Genomic DNA, 23255 nt, shown 5'->3' with positions numbered 1-23255 from the left:
GGGGGGGGGGGGGGGGTGGAGACCGGCCGCTACCGGGCCCCGCGGCCCATGCGCCCTCCCGGCCGCCCTGGGAGCTGTAGTTCCACAACCGCCCGCTGCCCCTCGCAGCCAGCGGGCCCGGAAGGGGCGATGGACTACAAATCCCAGGTTGCCCCGCGGCGCCGGGCCCGCCCCCTCCCTTATGAATGACTAATGCAGCATGTTGTCCGGCTAGCGTGTCCCCGGCGCCGCCGCTTCCTCCTCCTCCTCCTTCGGCTTCTCCTTCTTCTTCTCCACCTCCTCCTCTTTCTTCCCGCAGCGGGATCCGGCGGCGCCCAGCACGGCAAGTGAGCGAGGCGGCGGGCCGGGGGTGGGGAAGGAGGGCGGCCGCGGTGCCCGTTTCCTGCCAGGGGGGCGGTGGCGGTGGTGCCATGTTGGGGCCGAGCCGCGGTGCGGGCGGGTTGCGTGAGGGAGGCCGAGCTTGCCGCCACCCTGCCGGGAGAAGGCCCGTCCGCCGGGTCAACGGCGGGCCGGGAGTATGTGAGGGGGCAGGCGGCGAGGGGAGGCGGCCATGGCCATGGCCGCCTCCCCTCGCCGCCTGCCCCCTCACATACTCCCGGCCCGCCGTTGACCCGGCGGACGGGCCTTCTCCCGGCAGGGTGGCGGCAAGCTCGGCCTGTCTGGGTAAATCCCCGCTCCGCAGGGGAAGGGGAGGCCGCTGCCCGCTCCCTTTTCCCCGCCGGAGCCCGGCCGGCGAGCTGCTCAACTCGGGGAAAGCCGCCCCGTTCCCCCGCGGCGGGACCGTTAGGGCCGTTATGGCCGTTCCCTGGCTTGAGGGGTCGGTGTGTGGTGGTGGTGGGGTGTGTTAATGGAAGGGGCCGTGGGGGGACGGCGCCGTTTGGGCGTTTTCTGGAGCGTTTCGTGATAAAAAGGTGGGATTTGCTCATAGTTTTGGTGGCGACGGTGAGCTGAGAAGGGGGGGAAAGCAAAAAATCACGTTTTTTCTTCTTTTTTTCCTTTTTTTTTTTTTCCTGTTGTGAAACAGTTGTGACTCTTTCAGGCTGTCCTCACTGTGCATCACATGCAATAAACTCTGAAATCAGGATTATTATTATTTTTTTTAGTTCGTCTCTGAAAATAGTTCTAATTAACCCAGGTCTGGAAGATAACTCGTGTCCCAGGCATGGCCTGGCCTTTTCTCATGAAGAAAATAGATGTACCCGTGAGCTGGTATCCCTGTGAGGAAGGTGTTTATTTTGGGCCAGCTTTCAGGAAGAAAGAGAATGTTTCTGTTTGGTGAAACTTTGCGGAAAGTTGCAGCAGCTGAGTGATTGCCGCTGGGTTGGACAAGCAAGAGGCCGGGCTTTTAAATGTGGCGTGTGGCTAATTGTGTGTGTGGTGGTGATGTTCGTAGCAGTCCCGAGAAATGCCAAAGGTGCCTGGAATGGTCTGGCTTCTCCTTTTTGTAGAGATGTGTGTCAGTGCACCTACTGTTCAGCTGCTAGTGCACGTATTCCTTCCTGGAAAGCTAACAGAATAAAGCAAATGTTTAAAGAGAAAAAAAAAAACCAAACCAACAAAACAAATTTCAGGTTGCTTCCCTGCTGTATTTTAGCAAGGGATAGATCTTACACAGGAAAAAACACGTGTACATTTAATTGTCCTAAGCTAAATGAATGTATTAATTGAAAATACTGGGTTATGGCTGTGGTGTTGCTTCGTGCCCTGCGGTGTGTGGGTTTCGATAGACTTTCAAGTTTCAGTAACTTGAATTGCTGATTGTAAATTTGTCATCCGTCGCAGTGTCTGGCGCTGTTGTGTCTTAACTGTAGACTCATATATCGTTTAATTCAGTGCTGGGAGAGTTATATGTATTTTTCAGTGTGTTCTTTCTTCCATATGGTAAATATGATGAAACATTGCTGCTGCCGCCACCACAGCTGTAAATAAAGCACAGTGGTATTGGCATGTGGGTTTTGTTGTTTTTTTTTAAAAAGTACTTTTCAGAAAGCATCTTCTTTTTCTTTAAGTGCTGCTTGGGAAAAGTGAGAATTTGGGGCAGTCTTGGAAAACAAAAAAAAATGAGAGTAGGCCAGAGATAAGCGTGCTCCAGATTTAATGGGAGTGGTGTGTAACTGGAGCTGCCTGAAGAGACACGGCAGCGTGTGCGCTGCCAGCCGGGGCCAGCAGGAAGGAAGGGTTCTGCAGCCCTCCTCACCATCCTGCCAGGGAAAGTCCAGGCTGGTTAGCAGCACTAGCTGTCTGACAGGGACAATTTACTTCTAGATCTCACCAATAATTTCTGTTGGTAACGGTTGCTACTGGAGAGGTATTTGCAAATAAGTTTCCAATATGAGAGAGAATCAGACCTGAGATCAGACCTTCAATTATTGAAGATACTGTAAGTGGCCGTTCAAATTTGAGGTGCTGTGGCCATGTTAATACTCTGGTTCTGCATTTGAACTTTCAAACTCTACAAATGGGAGTGAATATTTTTTTCCTGCCTGCAAAATGACTTGGGGTCATATAACTTTAATGTTAACTGCCATTTATAGATTTGTATGAAAACATGCAGTATGAAAACATGCATGTACTTAGTGACAAGCTCTCTTACTTTACACTTCTTTTTCTAAAGAAACCCCCCCCAAAATAGTTAGAGGGGCTGTCTTCTCCTCCTGTCTCCTTCCCCCTTCCCTCCTGCCCTCATTTGACATGCTGTGCAGTCTGATGGAAGTCACTGAGGGATGCATGGACTCAGCATCTCCATGTAGATGAATTTAAGTCTCCTGGTGACACCCCATATCAATCTGCAGGAGAGACTGCAGTGGAGCTCCAAGAGTTCATGCTTTCTGGTGGTGAAGCCCTGCAGGCTCTCTGCAAAACAACCTCCTCTGTTTGGACAGTGCAGCCTCACATATCTGTGTTGAGAGGTCTGTGTCTCTGCAGGAAGGGTGTGCAGGCTTGCAAGAGGGAGCAGGAGCTTGCACTGTGGCTGAACAGCAACAGGAATGCTGAAGTTGAAGAAAGGTCTCCAGTCACCTGTGCAGTGCCTCTGGAGATTCTGATCTTACCTCAGTAGGACGTGTATCTCAGGTGTTCCACAACTGGGAGCCATCCTTCAGTTTTACAGTAAGATGGCTAGGTACAGGGTAGACCATAAAGAAGGCCCATGTGTGAGGAACTGGGATTAGGAAATGCTGAGGGGTTTCTTATTTCTCTGGAGGGCGGCAGATAGGAATGGAAGTAGAAATCATCTTTTGAGGGAAGATCATTTTACTTCTGAGTTTGTCAGGCGTGGGGTGCTTTACAGGTTAGATGAGCGGTGCAGCAGCTGGACAGAGTTGCAGGTAGAATGATTTTGTTCGTTAGTGTGCGTGTGTCTGTAGTGCTGAAAGGTTAGTGCTAACATGCGAGGCTCCTGTGTTCTGCGGGCAGGTAGCTGGAATTAGCTCGCTTTCCTGGGGTTTTGTCTCTCTTAGGTCTGTCTCGAAACATGACCCTTTTTTCTTCACTTCCCTGCCAGAGTAGAGCTGTGTACCTGTGTTTGTCCCCAGTACGTGGGCCCCTGTCATGCAACAAACCTTTTCAGCTTTTGTGATCACCTAATGATTTTGAAAAAGAGTAGATAAGCTTGTCCCTAGCTACTGTTTGGAGACTAGGATGGAAGGGGCAGGCAGAAGAGCACGGATAAATGTGTTTGGCAAGGGCGCAAAATTATTTTGTCCTGCAAAATTCCAACTTTACCATCATAAAAGGATTGCATTTAAAAGTGTTCAGAACAAGATGAATGAGTGTGACAATGCACTCAAAACCCAGCTGCTGCATATCTCAGCAGACAGCCATTGACATATGGAATAAATGCGTATATGGTTTTTAAGAAGACTTCTGCAGCAGTTTTGTGGCCCCCAGTCAGTTATCTTCCAAGCCACTAGTTAGTTGTCCCCAGCGGAACTTCTTGATCTGCCTCCTTTGCTGGCTGCTTGTAGGTAATAAACAGAGAGTGGAAAATATACTTCTTGTTGAACTCCACCGAAACTGTGCCATGTGGTTGCTGTGCCCTTTTCCTGTTGCTCTGCTTGCAAGTGTTTTGCAGAGGGTTCCCCAAAATCAGATATGTTACTTGGTTCATCGTTTTGAATGGCCTGAAGGGAGGAGATGTGCTGAGTGGATATCCTACCCCAATCTGCTGATCGTGGGAGGGTCTAAAAAAATTACTTTTGTTCCAAGTCTTCCCTGAATTCACATGATTCATATTGGAATAAAATAGGAAAGTGACTGGGGTAGATAATAAGACAATGTGAGTTTCTGAGTTGCTGGCCAGGCTTGGGCCCCATCACAGGGTCTTTCTGTCCCACGTTTCTAAATTTAGCAACCTCTTTACAGCCTCTTAAAACAGTAAGAGTTTGGCCTGTTGTTTGTTCTCAATTCTACTCTGCATTAGCATCCTGATTCACCTCCTACTTACTCATTTCGTCTAGTAGCTCTAGTGAATATAATAGCAATAATTTCTAAAAACACAAAACATACAAAAACACCTTCTTGTCTCTCACTGATAAAGATAAATGTGTTTTCAGTGCATCAGTATCCCAGGCCAGGTATTTTCATGTTCCTGCACCTTCTTTCAAACAAAATTAATTTAGTTGTCTGTGACTTTTATCTTTTAGCTTCCAAAATATGCAAATGGATGTTGTCTTCAGTGTGCAGGGACCTGAGTTTAGGCTGCATGCATCGGCGCAGTTCATGTTGCACAAACATCTCATTGATGCTTAGAGGGTAAAAATCTGTGTTTTGAAATTTATGAACTCCTGAGTCATGAGAAACCAGAGCCGCAATCTACAACCATCTGTGATGACAGAACCAGTTGCTCAGTTGAGTTTCAAAGGCGTGGGTTGTGTCAAAGAGGTACGTGCAATATGTAGAGTAGGTCACCTTGGTGATGGTTTTGAAATACGTTCCAATTTCTGAATTTGTGGCTGTTGCACTAATTGGCAGTCAGGTTTCAGCTGATGCATCCTTCAGAGTATGAGCAGTCAGTCTATCAACAGAGCAGAAACACCATTTGGAGCTGATGATGGTTTGTTTGTAAACATTTGTGAGATTTCTGTGCATGAGCATGGAAAAAGCCTCATCAATCTTAAATACACTGCTTCTGTTGCAGGGGACGGTGCAGAGATTTAAGTATCTTTTGATTTGGTTTTGCCTTCTTAGTAGGTTAAATGTTAGGCATGGAAGGTAGACAGCAGGTAATGAGTGCAACTGTTTCTCAGTGGGAGAAAAGTTGTGTCTGTGTCTTCTGAAGTATTGATACGCCTCTTGTGCTCACATAAAATGAGTGGTCCTGTTAATGGGTAGCAACATTCAAATGACATGTGCTTGTGCAGTGCATAATATGAATCTGAAGTTCGCAGGCTGTACCAGCTACACCAAATATCCGTTGCTAGTCAAACTGCTGGTTTAAAGGATAAAAGGAACATGGCACACTTGGTGTATGTAGATGTAAGTACATTTTTATTGCTGCATCTCATGCTGAGCAGACGGAGGCTGTGTTCTGGCCAGGGATACTGGTGTTAGAGGGCTGGGTCAGGAGGCTGTTCATGAAACTAACCTGATCGTCTATGACAAGGTGACCTGCTTAGTGGATGAGGGAAAGGCTGTGGATGTTGTCTGCCTAGACTTTGGTAAAGCCTTTGACACTGTTTCCCACAGAATTCTGGAGAAACTGTCTGCTCGTGGCCTGGATGGACGCGTGTTTTGCTAGGTGAAAAACTGGCTGGATGCCTGGGTCCAGAGAGTGGTGATGAATGGAGTTAAATCCAGTTGGGGGCTGGTCACAAGCGGTGTTCCCCAGGGCTCAGTCTTGGGGCCACTTCTGTTTAATACCTTTATCAATGATCTGGACGAGGGGATTGAGTGCACGATCAGTAAGTTTGCAGATGACATCAAATTGGGTGGGAATGTTGACCTGCTTGAGGGTAGAAAGGCTTTGTAGAGGGATCTGGACAGCTGGATCGATGGGCCAAGGCTGATGGTATGAGATTCAGCAAGGCTAATTGCCAGGTCCTGCAGGTCACAACAACCCCATGCCGTGCTACAGGCTTGGGGAAGAGTGGCTGGAGAGCTGCCTGGCAGAAAAGGACCTGGGGGTGTTGGTGGACAGTCAAATGAATATGAGCCAGCAAGCAGTGTGTCCAGGTGGCCAAGAAGGCCAACAGCATCCTGGCCTGTATCAGGAATAGTGTGGCCAGCAGGAGCAGAGTAGTGATCATACCCCTGTACTCAGCACTGGTGAGGCCCCACCTTGAGTACTGTGTTCAGTTTTGGGCCCCTCACTACAAGAAAGACATTGAGGTGCTGGAGCGTGTCCAGAGAAGGGCAATGAAGCTGGTGAGGGGTCTGGAGCACAAGTCTTACAAGGAGAGGCTGAGGGAGCTGGGGTTGTTCAGCCTGGAGAAAAGAAGGGTGAGAGGAAACCTTATCACTCTCTACAACTGCCTGAAAGGAGAGTGTAGTGAGGTGGGTGTTGGTGTCTTCTCCTAAGTAACAAGTGATAGACCAAGAAGAAAGGGCCTCAAGCTGCGCTAGGGGGAGGTTTAGGATGGATATTTGGTAAAATTTCCTTCACTGAAAGGGTTGCCAAGTGCTGGAACAGGCTGCCCAGGGAAATGGTTGAGTCACCATCCTTGGGGATATTAAAAAGACATGTAGATGCGGCACTTAGGGACATGGCTTAGTGGTGGCAGTGTTAATAGTTGGACTGGATTATGTTAAAGGTCTTTTCCAACCTAAATGATTCTGTGAAATAGTTGTTTGCGTGTGGCTGTGGCTTTTGTCCAGCGCGTGTCAGTTCTGGCTTGGTTATGGTGTGACCTGTGTGAGGTGTGCTGTTGGAGGACACCCACTTTATTGTTTGACAGCTTGCTCTTAAATCAAGTTTGGTCCTTAGCCTGCCTCTTGTCTTCCCCACAGCGACTCTAGAAGCACAAGCATGAGTGATGTTGGCATGTCACTGTGAGGAAGTGCTGTTCCAGGGGGGCAGTGATGGTGATGGTCTTTTGAAGGCTCAATGATTAAAAACAAAGGAGAATTCACAATGCGAAATCGAGATGCTTTGAAAGCTGCAGCAGCCTCCGAAATACATGTTCAGATACCAGAGGTCAGGTTTGTAAATGAATTTAGGTATTCACACACCTCAGTTTCTTATTTGTAAAACAGGGAAGTATCTCTAATCCCTGCAGGGGATTATATATAAGGCTGCAGGATTAATACCCTGAGTACTGAGAGATGTGGATGCCTTCTGCAAAGCTAGTGAATATTCTAAGTATCAAAAGCAGCAATACATGCATTTAGGTTTGGGGGTGGTGGGTGTCAAACACAAAAATTGTTGTCTTTCCCTTTGAATAAGAGGTGAAACAAGTTGTGGTAGTTTTGTGGCTCCTAGTTTCTTACTAGTTACTCTGATGTGCATGCAGCACAGAAAATACAGAGCAAGTATAAGACTACAGAGAACTTTTTTTCCCCTCTAGCAGTATCAATGTGTTGAGGAAAGCAAATGCTGCTCCTGAATTTCTGTATAGCTCAGAAGGAAGAAAACATTCAATAAAAACCTTCTTTTTAAAGAGTAGCTGACTAGGTTGTTTTATAGGTAGGAGCATGAGAGTTTTTTAAAAAGCTTTTATTGATTCAATTGAATTGCTGTCTGAAGGAAGCAAATTTAGACAGGACAATAAAGGAAGAAATTCAGCCCTACTGTAGGAGGATACCTTAATGAATTGCCTGTCCATCCTCTGTGTTGTGCTTGAATTTTCTCACTGAACCCCCTAATTGAAATAAAATGAGAAAGGGCATTAATTCTTTAACAGTAGCTCATGTCCTGGTGTCTGTAACTTGCCTTGCTAGAACTCCCGTCTTGTGAGTGTACCTCTTGTCTCCTCGGAACTGGGAGCTAAGAGAGTTTCAGATGCCTAAATATGCAGCTAGAACTGAAACACTTTGGTCAGCTGAGGCTACCCAGTATGAAAAATGAGCCAGTGGTTCATGGGCAGATTTCACATGAAGAGGAAGCTCTGCTGAAGCTGCTTTACGTAAGGAAAGCTGAGGACTGATGTGAAATAACATGGCAGGGAGATCTTTCTCAACTCTGTTTTTGTCAGCCGCTGTGCAGGATAAGCACGGCTAGAAGATGTGGTACTTACCTGTGGGTTACTTTCTGAACTTACTGTGTTGTGGGGAAGAGAGTAATCCCCAAAGTGTAGGGGCAAAATATAGCCCTTTTTCTGCTGTGCTGTTGTGAGTGTGAATGGCTGCCCTGCATGTGCTGTCAGGACAGGAAGAACTTGAAAGGAAATAGGTGCCTATCAGTAAGATACGTAATGGCTAAATTTTAGGCTTGTAGTTCTTTGCGTGGTCTCTAAAATTCCTGTTTGGTTGCCTAGGTGTCTTAAGAGTTGGGAAAGGGGTTTCATTTCTTCATATATATATACGTAAAGAACAATATTTAATCACCCGGTGAATGGTAAGCACTTGGGGACTAGCGAAGAGGAAACAAGAATTCCACTGGAATGGAGAAAAAGCTGATTGAATGAATTGGGAATTCAGTCGTCAAGGAGTCCTTTCAAGGAAATTCCAGAGGCCAAACCCAGTCTTGCTGGATCATAAGGAGCCAGGTCAGGCTCCTTCTTGTTTCTTCTGGCTGCAGGAATTTTCTTGGTGGCACTCTCAGCAGGAGGAATGAATCCCAGATTAAGACAGTCTCCTGGCAGATAAGAGAACAGAAATACTTTCTAATCTCTGATCTTTGAGTGCCTAAAAGCTGCAGCTCCCAGTTTGTCTGAAAGAAATGCACTGTCATATCTGAGACTTTCAGTATGTGATTTATCTCACGAGGGCCTCTTACAGGCCTTTGAAGTAGCTGGAGGAGAGGGATTTGATTGGTTTCACGTGTTCGTGCCAAATCCCATGGTAATTAGAAAAACTTGAGGTTATGAGATGTTGTGGTATACATATTATGAGACAGTAAATAATTGTCTGACAGCTGCTTTTGCCTGTGGCTTTACAACTTGGGGTTGAATTTCCTTCTGTTCCCTGGCAGATTCTGCTGACCTCTTCTTTTTCACACGCACATGCACCACCTCCTGTAATCTTCAGTAATTGTTTTTCCTGGAGGAGCGGTGCTGTGCTCTGCACCTCTGAATGACCGTGAGACTCTAACCTCCCTGCCACGTTTGTTTAAAATTCACCTGTGGGTTAGCAAGCACAGATAAATAAGCTTTCAATCAATAAGATAAAGGAAGTTCAACATTAATGAAACACAAAAATAAACTGCAAGGTTGAAAAATCAAGCCTTAAGAAATTGGGAAATGGTTGGATTTAAGTTGCCCAGATGCTTGCCAGTGTTTGATCTGAATCAGCACTGTTTTTCTCACTGTTGGGTGCGGTGGGAGGAAGTGCCCACTGATTCATATGCTTCAGTTCCTGATCAGTGTAACAGCAGGGTATGTTCAGTCCTCTCACAGAGGCTTCAGAATTCACATTTCAAGGATCGTAGGATGTGAATATCTTCTCTGAATACACAGGTGTACAGAGATGGTAACTTTTCCATGTGGATGAGCCAGGTCAGTCTGGAGTCCATGGTATTGGACTAGTTCCCAGAACTTGCTTCTAGGTTGTTGATGAGGGCATTGAGCTAGTCTGTACTCTGTTCTTGACGTATTTTGTGGCTTTTGTCCCTCACACTAAGGAAGAACTTGAACACACACAGATTTTCATGGCAGTTGTTTGGTTGAGTTTTAGTTTGTTGTTGACAAACAGTTGTAAGAATTTTCTTGAGGATGACTAAACAACCTGAATTCTAAGCATGTTCTAAGGGGGGGAAAAAACAAACCCTAAAAAAAAATCAGAAACAGGTCTTCTGTGTGGAAAATTTCACCTCCAATTGATCTGGAGCAGATCTAAGCACCTGAGAACAAGATCTCCTAGAAGAAAGCAGTGGCAGACTTGCTTGTTGATGTGACTGCCCAGTCTCTCTTCTTACCATTGTGCTGTGGGTTCCCTGCAGAGGCTGGAGCCCCTCTACGGTGTACTGGGAACCACACTGAATATGTAGCTTTGCTTCCTCTAAAGGTTGTGCAAGTCAGATAAAAAGCAGTGCTAGTTTGCATGAGTACCCTTGAGAAGATCTCCCTCCCTCCAGTATCAGGTGCATCATTTACCCACTGGTGGTGAGATGGTGAGAACGGGGTGAGGTTTTCTGAAATGTCAATTGGTGGAGGAAAAAAAAATCACTTGGTGCTTCTGTATAGAAATCTATTCTTCCAATGAAATTTGCAGTTTACTATTTTTAAGAGCACTCTCATAGATAAGAGATGTGTTTTCAAACCCCAGCAGGCTTTAACCAAGCTTAGAATTTTAGTTTGCGTTCAGGGCCAGCTGATTCACTGGCAGAAAAACACTGTGGTATTTTGCACATAAACCAATTGAGGACCAAGCCCAGAGCTGAGCAGCTGAGCATGGGAGTATTGGTACACACCTGACTGATGTTGTGGTCGAACAAATACTTTCTCAGAGGCCAGTGTTGGTTTCAGCATCTCCGCTTCATGCTATCTCTTCAATTTTGCAGCCGCAGTTGTTCCTGCAGCTGTTCCATCAACTGAGCTTAAAATGCCTTGGTAGGCTGGGGGCGAAAGGTGAGGGGTTTTTTAACCTGAGTCTGGTCTCTGGTCTGGGTCACTGCACAAGTCAACAAAATAGTTAAACCTGTCTATGGGAGACAGGACAGGATAGAAACAATTCTGGATTCACTTAAGCCCATAGTGCCAGTGGACAACTCTGGCCAGGCTGTCCATTGTGAGGTCTCAACGGGCTGGCACATCCCCGTTTGGGTTGCGGGTCTTGGGGCAGGGGTTTGTATGAGTGAGTTGGTCAGGACCACTCTGCAGCCTAGTAAAATAAAGCACTGTTTGCTGTGAAACAGGTCAGGGGGAGGTAACCCAAAATGCTGCAGTGAAGAAGCAGCACTTCCTTCGAGTGCTTCAATTTTAGTGGGATGGCAGTGAGGATAAGGAGCACGAGAACCAGTCCTGTGCAATCCCCTTAGAGTATCATCAAAGTCAAATCATAGCGCTCTGCCAGCCTCAGGGAGAACTTTTGGACTTAACAATGTAGATGGAAGAAAGAATCTTAAAACTGAGACATGGAAACCAATTCACAGAGGGTTTGAAAACCCAATTCCCAGGGTTTTTCATGCAGACATGATCTTACTGATGTCCTGACCCTGGCATACTTGTAAATATATACATAATAACATGATGCAGAACAGATAACACTGTGTGTGGCTCTCTAGTTGAATATTAAGACTGTGACTGCTCAAGAACTGGATTGAAACAGGATAGTTTAATCCTACTGGGGGCAGGGGGTTTGTTGTTTGGTGTGGTTTTGTTTTAACAGAAGCGGAGTTCAAAAGGCAGCATTTGTAAACTTGCAGTTTGCCACTTTGTTACTTCAACTTTATTATTAGAGATTGTAGAGACACCTCTGCTTTTTTTTTTTTCCCCTCCTTACAGTTCTTAAACAAATATTCTGGGTTATGCCATTAATTTTTAATTCTCTTCCGTTTCTTGTTATAGTTCTTTTGTGGTTGGTGGAAGTAAGTCTACGCTGAAGGGATGCAAGAGGAGCAACAGCCTGAGGTAGGGCTTGGAGCTGAAGATCTTTTTTCTCAGTAGAATTGCAGGGAAGGTGAAGACTCTAAATCAGCCAGGTTCTTCCACTCATCCTCAGGGAAGGTCTGCAAAGTCAGAGGGTCCAGACGACCAGTGTGAGATCCCTTTTAAAACGGGGTGAGAGGGTGGGGGCTGAGTGCTATATTTTTGCCACTTTAGGTTCTTCTTTTCAGGGTCCTTTTCACTGTAATTGCAAAAGTTAAAAAAGGTCTTTTGTATTAATTTACTTGCACATAAGGAATTGTAGAAAATAGGCCAACCTATGAGCTTAACCCTTTAGAAGGAAAAAATATTTTGGGAATAAATGACACAATTTGATTGTATACAGATGATCTCACTGCACATAAGTTAAGTACCTTGCCAAATTAAACTGAAGTGCTTTTTTCTACCCTTTCTGTTCCTTTTATTCTCCTTTCATATGCATGTGTATCAAAACCTTTTTCTGGCGTAATAGGTGAAGCTCAGGAAATGTTTTTCTTATGAGATATAAGAATGTCGGTTCCTGTGTCCTGTTAGTTAATTTAAAAAAAAAAAAATAAATAAAAAAGCAATGGCAGACTCTTAATGTAGTGCTTAGTTCTTTTTCCCACTGTTATGTTATGATGACAAAGCCAGCATAAGTGACAGGATTAATTCCATATGTTAGATGGATACATTTTTCCAAAATATTTTTGTGACTGGAGTTACATATGCAAGCAGTAGAGTCAAGCCATATGTTGTGATCAAAAGCTGAGCTGGTGTTAAATTAAATTTGTGAATGTAATTGCAATTTGCGGTGTAATTGCAGTTTGCAGTTGTAAATGAACAGACTTTTGCTTTGTAGTGAAAGGCTGATACGTTGCTGTGAATGTTTTAAACTTTGCCCTGTAAAGCTGTTGTACTTTTTGGTCTTACTAAATGAAATGTGCAATAAATTTTGCCTTACCTTCGGCGGGACCAAGGTAAGACACCCAGGATTTATTATCTGAAAACTATTGTTTGGCATACTGGAATGGAAGAGGAAATTAATTACTCTTGTTGAAAACTCTGAACAACTGGATGTGCTTTGTACAGTCCTGTTTTAAATCTTACCGAGTTAAGTACAAAGTGACTAAACCAGTCATTCTAGCTAAAAAGCTGACATCCTTCAGGAGGGCTTGGCTCCCTGCTTGCTGACTCATTGATACTGCCTCTCATTTGGAAGGTAGTTGAATGATGATGGATTCACATACTGTCTCTAACTTTTTGACTTACCTTGTTCAAGAATTCCAAATTATCCCAATAATCATCTTGATTCAACTTTGAATTAGTGTAATTGCCTAAGGATAGTTCATAGTTGAACTTTCCTTGATTCCGAAGTCTCTTTTCTGCACTAACTCTGCCTCTCTGGTTTGGATGATGTAGGCTGAATGACTGAGATTATTTGAATTTTATGCATGTGTTTTAAAACTTGCTTGTCAGTTCAAAACAAGAAAGGTTTTGTTTGCCAAAGACCTGCCTCATACACTTTTAGTGATAATATTGAAAAGTCAGTCTTTGGGAATCTTCTTGATTACCTTCAGATCCTTTAGAGAACGAAACTATGCGGATGCTTTGCATCCTTTTGGCTTTCTGATGTATGTAAAGTCAACATACACATAAACTGTGGAAGATCGGATGTGTATATCATGTAATTACCTCACACTTATTCCGACAGAATAAAATACTTGAGCAGACTCTTCTTAAATGGGCATGTGCTTTCCTGCCAGTGCTGATTAATTTTGTCAGACTCCTGACAAACTAATGCTGGCTGATAGTTGAGTCAAATACGCCATCCTATAAGTGAGAAAGGTGTTACAATAATGATGCACATTTTAGTTTCCAACAAATAAAACACTAGAAATTCGTTCTTTTTACTCTAGAATCAGATATTATTTTTTTAAACTCCATGTCAGGTATAAATATTATCCTTTAAAATAGGCATGAAATTGTTTTTACTATGTTCTGTCTCGCATTTATCCAGCTAGGAGAAATACAGTTGTAAAACCACAGACGTTTTGAACTGTTGACACTGTTTAAATTATTTACTTGCTTGAATGTTATATGTAGCTTCAAATCGAAACTCACAAGGGGAAAGATGCATTAAAACATTCATTATAATTCCCAGCCTCCTTTTGAATTTGTTTCATGCAGGCTGCTGCAGATCCAATGTCCTCCTCTGATGCACCAGAAGATGGCCCAAAGGAAACCTCAAGTGTATCACAGAATATCTGTATGTTTCTGGTTTGACTGGGGAGGGTGTATCACGTTGGAAGTGTATTAAACTAAATGTCTGTGCCTTTTCCGTACCTAATGAGGATGTGGCTGTTAGCACAGGAGGGAGATGCAAATGAGGTCATATCTGACTTAACCTGTTCATGATTTCTAGAAAAGTCCAGTTGCATAAACCAAATTTGGAAAGAGCAATGACATCGATTGTCAGTTTGCTGCTCCCATGCTTTCAGAAGGAAGTAAATGAGTTTTGATTTAATAGATATATTCAACTCTTGTTTTAAACTCGGTTGGTGCTGTCTAAGCCAGAGATGGATAAATAAGTACATGTTTGCTTTGTTCTGGCATCTAATGTTATGATGTTGGATCAGTTGTCCCACGTGGAATACTCTGCCCATGGTAATCTTTTGATATGAAGGCCAAGCCTTCGGGATGTGGGAATAGAAGTATTGCAGACAAAACTCTCCTATGAAGCCAAGAAGAGTATCAGTCCTTATCTATTAGTGGTAAGGATCAGATAATGTCAGACATTTTTTTCTCAGGAGGAGAATGCAATGGTTTCTTAAGATTTGCTTTGTGTTTATTGATATACCGTTGTGATGTTAATGTATATAATGCTTATTTTGAGCAATAGAAATATTCAAATTGTGGTTTTTGGCAAATAAAGGGCAAATTAGCGGGCCACAGCAACATTACTATAATGCTGAAGTTGCTGAATAATCCCTATCGGTGGCAGCTTTCAGAAATAACAATTATGGGAGCAAACAGAGTCTTGACTAAAATGATGGGAGAAGCATTCAGACCTAAAGCAGCAGATTAATTATTTTATGTTGCTTTTTTCTCCAGATATAGGAGTTGGTTTAATAAAAACCATAGCTGTTTCTGAGCATGTCTTCCTTGATTAAGTCCTTAAATGATAACATCTGGTACTGCACTGTTATAATAGGTTTCCTTCACATAAAATGTTATTCTGAATATATGTAAGAGGTGAAGACTTGAAAAAAATTAATAGGAATTAAATCCTTTAAGGGTCACTGAATACGTAGAAACCATTTTCAACTGGGAGAATCTGAGCTGTAAATGGCTTTAGGCTAGAAGAGTATTTGGGAGAGGTATTGTGCACACTTCCCTGTTTCTTATTCTGCCTTAGATACCTACTTTTTACCACTGCGGGAGGCAGAATATCTGCTTATGTAGATTTTGGTTGATCTATAGCTGCTTTTATGATTTTGTGACTGAGAGTGCTACAAATGCAACAGCCCTACCTCTTTTCCTTCCTTTTACAGTCATGTTTTCCTCACCCCCTCCTTAGCATCACCATCTGTTCTGGCAGCAACATGGTCTTAGATCAGACCGTACTGATTGCAACACACCGCGTTCCTGGGTATTGACCATGAAGTAGCAGGCTGCTAAAATGCTAACTAAGAAGGATGTTGAAAAGTGGCTTTTCTTTTGGGTTTTTTGACATAAAATCTTGCAAGATAAATATTCATGGGACAGGTCTGAGGCCAGAGCTACATACTTAAACCAGATTCGTGAAGTGAATGAATGTATGGTAGGAGGTTGTAATTTATCTGCATCTTTGACATCCTGCCTGCAGACTGTTCACTAACCCTTTTTTTTGTGGGATTATGATCCTGTTCCAGGCTTCTGGGCCACTTGAGACCTCTGCTAACTTGTGCAGCAGCTTGCCAGAGAAAGAGAGTTGGTTGGAAACAAAACTCTGCTTTCCTACTTAAAGCTTTGTGTTTGGTTGGTTTTTTTGAGATGCATTACAGCTTAAAGATGACTCATTCAAAGTTACTATATTTCCCATTGATGTAAAACTGAAACTCTCTATATCAGTTAATGAGGTTTTCTGGCATTTAACAAGCAACTGTGGTGGAACTGATAGATCTTCCTATTTTCCATGGCAAGCTTGACATAAACGGGCTGAACTCATGTTGTACCATTTTGGTCTTAAATAGTTTGTTGTTGAAGCTATGGAAGAATGGTTGGTTTCCTGAATACTACTTAAGGTTTAATTTTCAATTGTATGCTGATCCCTGGTGTGTTAATCCTAGAAAAGGCTAAGATTGGTACTATAGGTATCCTGTATGTGCCAATATGTGCAGGTGACGTTAGCATGTACTCATACCAGTGTACATGGGTTGCTATCGTTTATACAGATAAAATCCCAAAAGGCAAAGCTTTTGTTCTAGAAGTTAAAAAAATGCTCTTTTTTTTTTTCAATTTAGTGTATACTTTTTCTAAGTATTCTTTGCTTCTCTATTCACCTCACCTGCCACACAGCTTCTGTCTTTCCCTTACTGAACTGCGTGGGCAACCTGTCCCAGTGTCCACAGGGTAGGAAACCTGGACTGAGACCCATGCTTGGAGGCAGCCTCTCCAGTGGTGGCACTCAATGATGTAGCCTCAGAATTGAATGTAAGATTACAGTGGTAAATCAATGGCCTTTTAGCTCTGCTCTGCTGTTTAGTGGTGACTTTTTTATTTTCTATTTTCACTTGCCTGCACTTTATAGTCATGTGTGCTTTTCTGGTTTTCTTTCCCTTTATAGCTGATGCAGATGCATTTAAAATTCTCCTGGAGATGAAGATGAAGAAGAGGCAGAAAAAACCTACTTTACCAAGCACTGTGACTGAGCTTGGCACTGAGGATGGTTCAAAAGTCTATGTGGTTGGAACAGCCCATTTCAGTGACAGCAGCAAAAACGATGTAGTGAAGGTAAATACTAAGTGGGAGCCCACTCAGCAGCATGTAATGTTGTGAACTTAGCATTAAGTAGAATGAAGTCCAGCTCTGATTTGGTTCTGTGCTGTAGCCTCCAGACTCTGGTTTTTTTTTTTCTCATTGGCTGTTGGAGGGCTAACAGCGCTGTGGGATGAACTAGGAGACAGCTATATTATCTTAGTAATTTTTGGTGCAATACATTGCTCTGCCATCTCAAACATTTTTATTTGCCCACCCTTAAACAACAAACACAGATACAGTGCCAGTGTTAAAAGTAGAAGTCTCACTAGTGAAGCTCAGGGTGTCTGTCACGATACAGCATCCCATCACACCGACAGTGTGTACTGAGGTTGCTGCGTACTCACTGGGGTGGGGACGTGCTGAGAAGATGCAAAGCCTAGAACAGAAACTGCAGCTTACAACTTCTGTGTGCTGGGGGTGTATAACACTGAGCTGTAAAACCATGTCAGCCCAAACTTGGATTCCATTCTCAAGATGCAAATAGGTCTGAAGCTCTAGAAAGCTCTATTTCATACCTCATGCAAGGTTTGCAGTTTAGAGTGGCTTTATTCTCCAGGAGCTAGAGGGGGAGGAATCTCGTGCCAGAATCGTCAGCCCTGGTTCTTACAAAGCTTACTCTAACTCACTTTGCAAATGATGGCAGAGTATGGTCAAAGGAACTTTTTAAATGTGAAAATTTTAACATCGAGTTTTTCTTTTCCCCCTCCCCAGCAAAATGTGTTCTCCATCTTCCTGTCCCAAAGCATCCAGTAACTAAGGCATTTCACTGTCTTCTTCCTTAATGATTTTCTCAATACATAGCTATTTGGAGGTCTTATTTACTCTTTCACTGTTCTTCTAATTAGAAATGATAATAAAAGCACATTGCTGGAATTTGCTTTTATTAGGTCCCTTTTCTCATTAAAGCATCAATATTGCCTGTGTTTCTGTTTAATCATTCCAAAACTGGTGTAAATAAATTCATCTTTTTCAGACAATACAAGAAGTGCAGCCTGATGTAGTTGTGGTGGAACTATGCCAGTACAGAGTTTCTATGTTAAAGATGGATGAAAAGACGTTACTAAAAGAAGCCAAAGAAATAAATCTGGAAAAACTTCAACAAGCTATAAAGCAGGTATGATTCCCACAGGGAGAATGAAAGGTTTGTGCTGAGAGCAATTTGTCAAGTTACAACCAAACCCAGTGTTCCCACCAGCTGGGAACCTAGTACTGCTCATCTAGTGAGAATACCAGGACTGTGGCAAAGTTGGGTTTGGTGGGGTATTCTTTCAGCTGTGGTGTTGAGGGCTTTGGATGCACAACAGGAGTGTTTGGGCAGTTGTTAACCTCAGCAGGAATCCTCCCGGGTTTAACAGTTGCTCCCTTTGCAGGACACAAGTCTAACTTTGTGACTGTAATGCTCTGCTAATATATTTAAATATGATTACTATTCCTGCAATCTGTATCACAGCTATTTAGGGAGTACGTAATTTTTGGTATTGTTGTGATCTGTTAAGTTGCATTCCTTCGTCCTAGTGTGTTGCTCTTTCTTTTTAATTCTCATCACTTGTCTTTTGAGTAGTTTCTAATTGACAGTAGGCCTTGAGGGAGGTTTTCGAAATGTCTGGACTGAAAAATGTGGGATTCCATTCAACTTACAAGTCCTCTGGCAATTTGCTGTCTGGGATGTGTGTGCAAGCAAATGTTGTCCTGTATTTTTTCAGTTTCACCCAGTTAGCTTGTGTTTAAGTAATTTTAAGCTAGGCACAGTGAAACAGCAAAAGTTGACTTTAAAACGACAGAATAGTTTGAATAGAATGGCAGTATGTGAGCAATAGTAAGAAGGGTTTCCAGTGTCCAGTTGAATGGACAAATTCATAGATTGTTATTTTGATAGGGTGGTAATTACATATTGGGATGGTTTTACTGATGTAATTGGGGAATTTCCAGGATTGTACCCCTTGTTAGAATATAATCTTCATCCATGCAGAAGCAGTGGCTGAGGGCTACTGTACTTGTGTGTGTGTGGTGTCTTAGTGCAGGCTTTCTGACTCAGAGTTAGGCAATAATGCATCTTTCCTGTTTTCTTTATGTCCTGTCAAAGGAAAGAACATTGCAAAACACTTGCATATTGCATGAATTACTGCATCCATCTGTTTATTTTAGGTAAGGTGGATTGTTCTGATGCATGTAGCCAAAAGAATGCATGTTCACAACAACCAGAGCAGCTGAGCTGGGGGTCTTCTGAGCTAGTAAACAGGCGTAGAAGCATTTATATTTTTTTTATATATCTAAGTTCAATGCAACAGTTTTTGCTGTGCTTCCCTCTTAAGAGGAAAAGGACAATGAAAATAAACGACCAGACTTCTTTTCTCTGTGATGTAAATTCGTGTTGGCAGCTTTGTAATTAGCACTCCTACCAGGGCTTGAAGTGATCTCCTGTGCAGACACTAGGAAACGCAGACTCGGTCGGCTCCAAAGCCAGAGAATAATACAAAGATCATTCCTGTTGTTACAACTCAATCTTATCCCTGGTGACAAAGGAGACTAATGCAAATAATAAAATTTGGACATTGTGCCTTTTAAATAATGTATTTCTCCATCTATATTCTCAACCAAAAAAGAAAACCCCAACCTTTCCCCTTTGATTCAGTAGCAGCATGGGTTTTAGAGGGAAAACCAGAAAAAACAGTCCAACTGTCTCATGCTAAATTATAGTGTCTTTGTTTTTCTCTAGGAAAAATCAAACCAGCTGCAAAGTTGCTGAGTTATGTGTCAGTTGTCCTCTCTCATTGAAATACGCATTTGGGCCCAAAAATTACACCAAAAGTTAAAACTGCTTGTAACTTTCATCCTTGAGTATCACATTAGGGAAAGAAAACCTGTGTCATCTTATAATAATTTGTATAAATCTCAAGCAGTAAAATTGTGTTCCATTACTCTCAATTGGAGTTGGAAACTGAGCAGAGCGTTAACATGAAACCATTACACACTTGCAGTGGGTCCCTGGTATTCACAGCTTATCAAGCAACTGTTGCAGGTTAAAAACGGCCCTCCTCCAGCCCCTCCTTGAATTTCAAAACCCTTACAGATGGTGCAGAGAACTGCCTGTTTGCTTGCCATTAAGCAAAGCAGCACAGTGCAGCCTGGTATCTGGCTCAGGTGCAGATTACCTGAAGACGCACAGTAGCGGTTGGCTTAAGCTGAACTGGCAAGGCAGGTTTTGTCTTATCTTCTCCTGTTTCCACTTTCCCTTCTGGGGAGAGTGTGCCAGTCTGAACAGGGCTTTGTAACTGGAATTGTGTGGCTGTAGTACGGGTGGCTGGCCCTGACCGGAGGAGGAGCTGAGAAACCTTGTTCTGGGGCAGAAGAGAAGGTGGGCTGGTGGCAGCAAAATCTTAGCTCAGCCTCACTCTTTTAACCTACTCCTTCAGGCTGAAGTTACCTGTGCAGGAATATACTGTAATGTTGGATTTTTTTAATGCTTCTTACCCGTGAAAACGCCCTTGTTTTGCACCATGTGCTACAGCCCTCCATGTTTAGGTAACCTACAGGATTGTCCTGTTAAATAAAATGGATATAATGTGAATTGGTGGATGATGGGTACGTCCATATGGAGAGGAGCAGGCTGCCTTCACTTGTGCTTTAAAGTCTAACCTCCGGTGTGCATCCAGTAGTAGGACAGCCAGTTCCAGGCTCCAGGTGGTGAGGTGGTGTTTCCATAGGGCTGCCTCCATGGGAACTAGGGTTTTTAAAAGAAGAGATCCAGACGATGAAAATACAGCTTGTTTCAGCCTGCGGTTCTGCGGATGATGCTGGATCTGTGGCTTGTTATACAGTCAGAGAGTAGCGGCAAGGCCCCCTCCTTATCTTGTGTTCCTATACGTAGTATAAGCATGGCTGTGCTGTGTCTGGTAGATTTATCTGCTCCAGAAGCCCTCTGACAGCTGCCAGTACCAGATGCCTCGGGAAAGGCATTAGAACCTGCAGTCGTACTTTACCTGAGTGTTCATTCCTCTCTTCTCCTGTCCTTTTCACTGTCTCCATGATAGTCACAGTGTCTGGTAGAGTATTAATCTTCCTCAGTCATCCCAAGCCTCATGAGTATTTAAGATATTTAATCTCTTCTCATATGCTTGGTATTTCTTTGCACATTTTCTAGTTCAAGTATCTTGTTTTCAAGACAAGTCCACCAAAGATTGTACAGCAGCACATTGATGGTTCTGTTTTGTTCCTTTCCTGGAAATCTCTCTCGCTTTTCTTGCTCTCTGACCGCTGTTGAGCATTGGGGTGATAAAATTAGTATTTCACTCTCTCTCTCTCTCCTGTGTGCTTATAGCTCTGCAGCCCTCTGCCTGCGCTGTTAAGTTTCTTTATACGTGTGCATAGCTTTGTGTTTATAGCTGTTGCATCTACCCTGGGAAACTACTGCCAGCCACTCAGAATTTAATGTTCTTTTGCTGTCAGCTTTCCTTTATCTGACATTGAGTAATCTCTAATTGATGATAACCTCTTTTACTGTTTTGCTCCCATCATTTTTTGGTACATTTTGCTCTTTATCCCTCAACACTGTGGCTGGTCAGTTGGTGCTGGTGGCTGCTACATGTGGCTGCTTGTCACCTTTTGTCTCCTTGTTGCCGAGCAAATATGGCAGGCACTGAGCTTCATGCAGGTGAAGAGCACAAATGACTCGGACATGCTTCAAAGATGCATCCCTCTGTTAGCCAGCAGGATGAATCTTTCTGTCACTGTGTAAAAATATAGCTTCAAGTGTATCAATGCTGAAGGAGAGAACAGCCAGCAAATGACCTCAGGCTGCATCATCCTAGGGTTCTTTTTTTTTTTCTTGGCATTTTTTCTGAACTTCTGGAAACCCTTGTCCCCCAGGCTTTTGAACTGGATCTTAAGGATGCTGAAAGCCCTTTTTCTCGCTGCACTCTTTTCCTTGTCTCTCCCCAGGAGGCCAGTGCTCTGTCTTTCTGCCATGCTTGCTAGTTTGTAGCATGATAAAGCAGATAATCAATTGGCTTTGAAAATAGCCCCTCTTTTTTGCCAGTTCTGGTCCTCAGTGACTCCTGAGTCCACTTACCTGCAGAAGCTGCCTACAGCCTCTGGAGAGGTGACACACGCATCAGATCTGGCACAGGGTGGGTCATGTGAGCATGGCCTTTGGAGCAAGGAATGGAGACCAGGTGGTTCTTCTGGTAACTTCAGGCAGTTATATTAACTCAAGCTGTCCCACGTAACCTCATCTTCAGTTGCGTGAAGCTGGTAATACAGCAGGAAATCCCTTTGGCAAGGGAAGAGGGAGTGTCCCTTTTGGTAGCAGTATGGATTGATGCCAAACTGGAGGAGATGCGTAACCAAGGCACAGGTTAGCTTGGGGACAGGTAACACTCAGCCACTGATAAAAAAGAATAGACTTTGTGTGAGGAGGAGCCTGTAGTTTACTCGTGAGAGTGAGTCATGCTCAGGGTTGTGAGGTCTGTTCTGCTGTGCTGAGGTCATGCACAGCACTGGATTCTCTGTGTTTCTGCAGCTGTTAACTTAACCAGTGCTCAGCCTGGTGTTTCCCAGCATTGGAGGAGTGTTCATGGTTAGACCACTGGCTGTTTCCCTTTCAGTATCTCTGTAACATGGCATTCACTCTACATTCCATTGAGTGTACTCTTGTGGTCCCCTTTTTTTAACCAGACAGATCAAGAAAAATTAAACACACCGTATGAGCTATTTTACCATTCAGTTATTCAAGCAATTCCTTTGAGCGTAGCAAATATATTCTCTTCTTAAGTCTGCCATATATTTTTGTTGAAAGGGGGAATATTTAAGCTGCACACTGAAGTGAAGAGTTACTTCACAATGGATAGAAACTGAATTAAAAGAGCTGTATTGATCACTGAATTGGTTCCAAAAGGTAGCTTCAGTGCTGCTTCTTCGCTAAGATAATTAATGTCATTTTCATGATTGAACAATGCATTGTGGATTTCTCTGAAGAACACAGTTTATTGATTTTTCTAGGGTTTTTCCAATGTTTTTCTCCCTTTTCTGCCAGAATGGAGTCATGTCTGGATTGATGCAAATGCTGCTTCTGAAGGTTTCTGCTCACATCACAGAACAGCTGGGAATGGCCCCAGGAGGAGAATTCAGGGAGGCTTTCAAAGAGGTGAGAACTTGACATGTTTTTTCTGAAGTCAAATTACTGGCCTTTTACTCCCCAAGCTGGACTAAATAAAACCATTTGTAATGACTGGGAAAGAGCACTTTGGCCACACTTGTGCTGAAGCCTATGAAGTAGTAAGAATGATCTTTGGCTTCGAAGTGTACTCGAAAGTACAGAGGTTTGTAGCCCTAAGTGGCATTAAAGCAATTCCAAAAATGGCTTCACATGATAAGGGTTTTTCCTGGTGATATTTCTGATGGTTTTATTTCATTAATAATTTATGTTGTTCCTCTTAAATTGTTGTTTTCAAATTCTGGATATGGATCTTGGTCCCACCGTTGCTGGTGTCAAGATTTCAGGCTGTGAACATTAATGAGGTCTTAACACATTCATCTAGAAGGAATGTTTGGGGAAGGAAAATATCTGTTTCATCTGTT

General features: G+C 43.3%; 1 protein-coding gene across 5 annotated transcripts in view; it reads left to right on the top strand.

The window, feature by feature from the left end:
• The first annotated feature begins 194 nt into the window (after positions 1 to 194).
• The window catches only part of TRABD (TraB domain containing), a 34955-nt gene continuing 11894 nt past the window's right edge, over positions 195 to 23255 (top strand). The window contains exons 1-6 of one of the 5 annotated variants that reach the window (XM_014964229.1): positions 195 to 322; positions 11601 to 11663; positions 13848 to 13926; positions 16486 to 16652; positions 17653 to 17793; positions 22711 to 22821. In XM_014964229.1, coding sequence (XP_014819715.1) covers positions 11640 to 11663; positions 13848 to 13926; positions 16486 to 16652; positions 17653 to 17793; positions 22711 to 22821 — 522 coding nt within the window. In that variant the 5' untranslated portion in view covers positions 195 to 322; positions 11601 to 11639. Of the gene's footprint in view, positions 327 to 801; positions 818 to 896; positions 912 to 11600; positions 11664 to 13847; positions 13927 to 16217; positions 16353 to 16485; positions 16653 to 17652; positions 17794 to 22710; positions 22822 to 23255 lie in introns of those variants that run through there. The other 4 variants (XM_014964228.1, XM_014964230.1, XM_014964231.1 and 1 more) reach the window with 4 other exon arrangements.

The sequence above is a fragment of the Calidris pugnax genome, unplaced genomic scaffold, assembly GCF_001431845.1.
Source record: "Calidris pugnax isolate Ruff unplaced genomic scaffold, ASM143184v1 scaffold44, whole genome shotgun sequence".
NCBI classification, from domain to species: domain Eukaryota; kingdom Metazoa; phylum Chordata; class Aves; order Charadriiformes; family Scolopacidae; genus Calidris; species Calidris pugnax.
The sequence above is the reverse complement of the archived record's forward strand: the minus strand, read 5'-3'. Positions and strand labels throughout refer to the sequence as shown.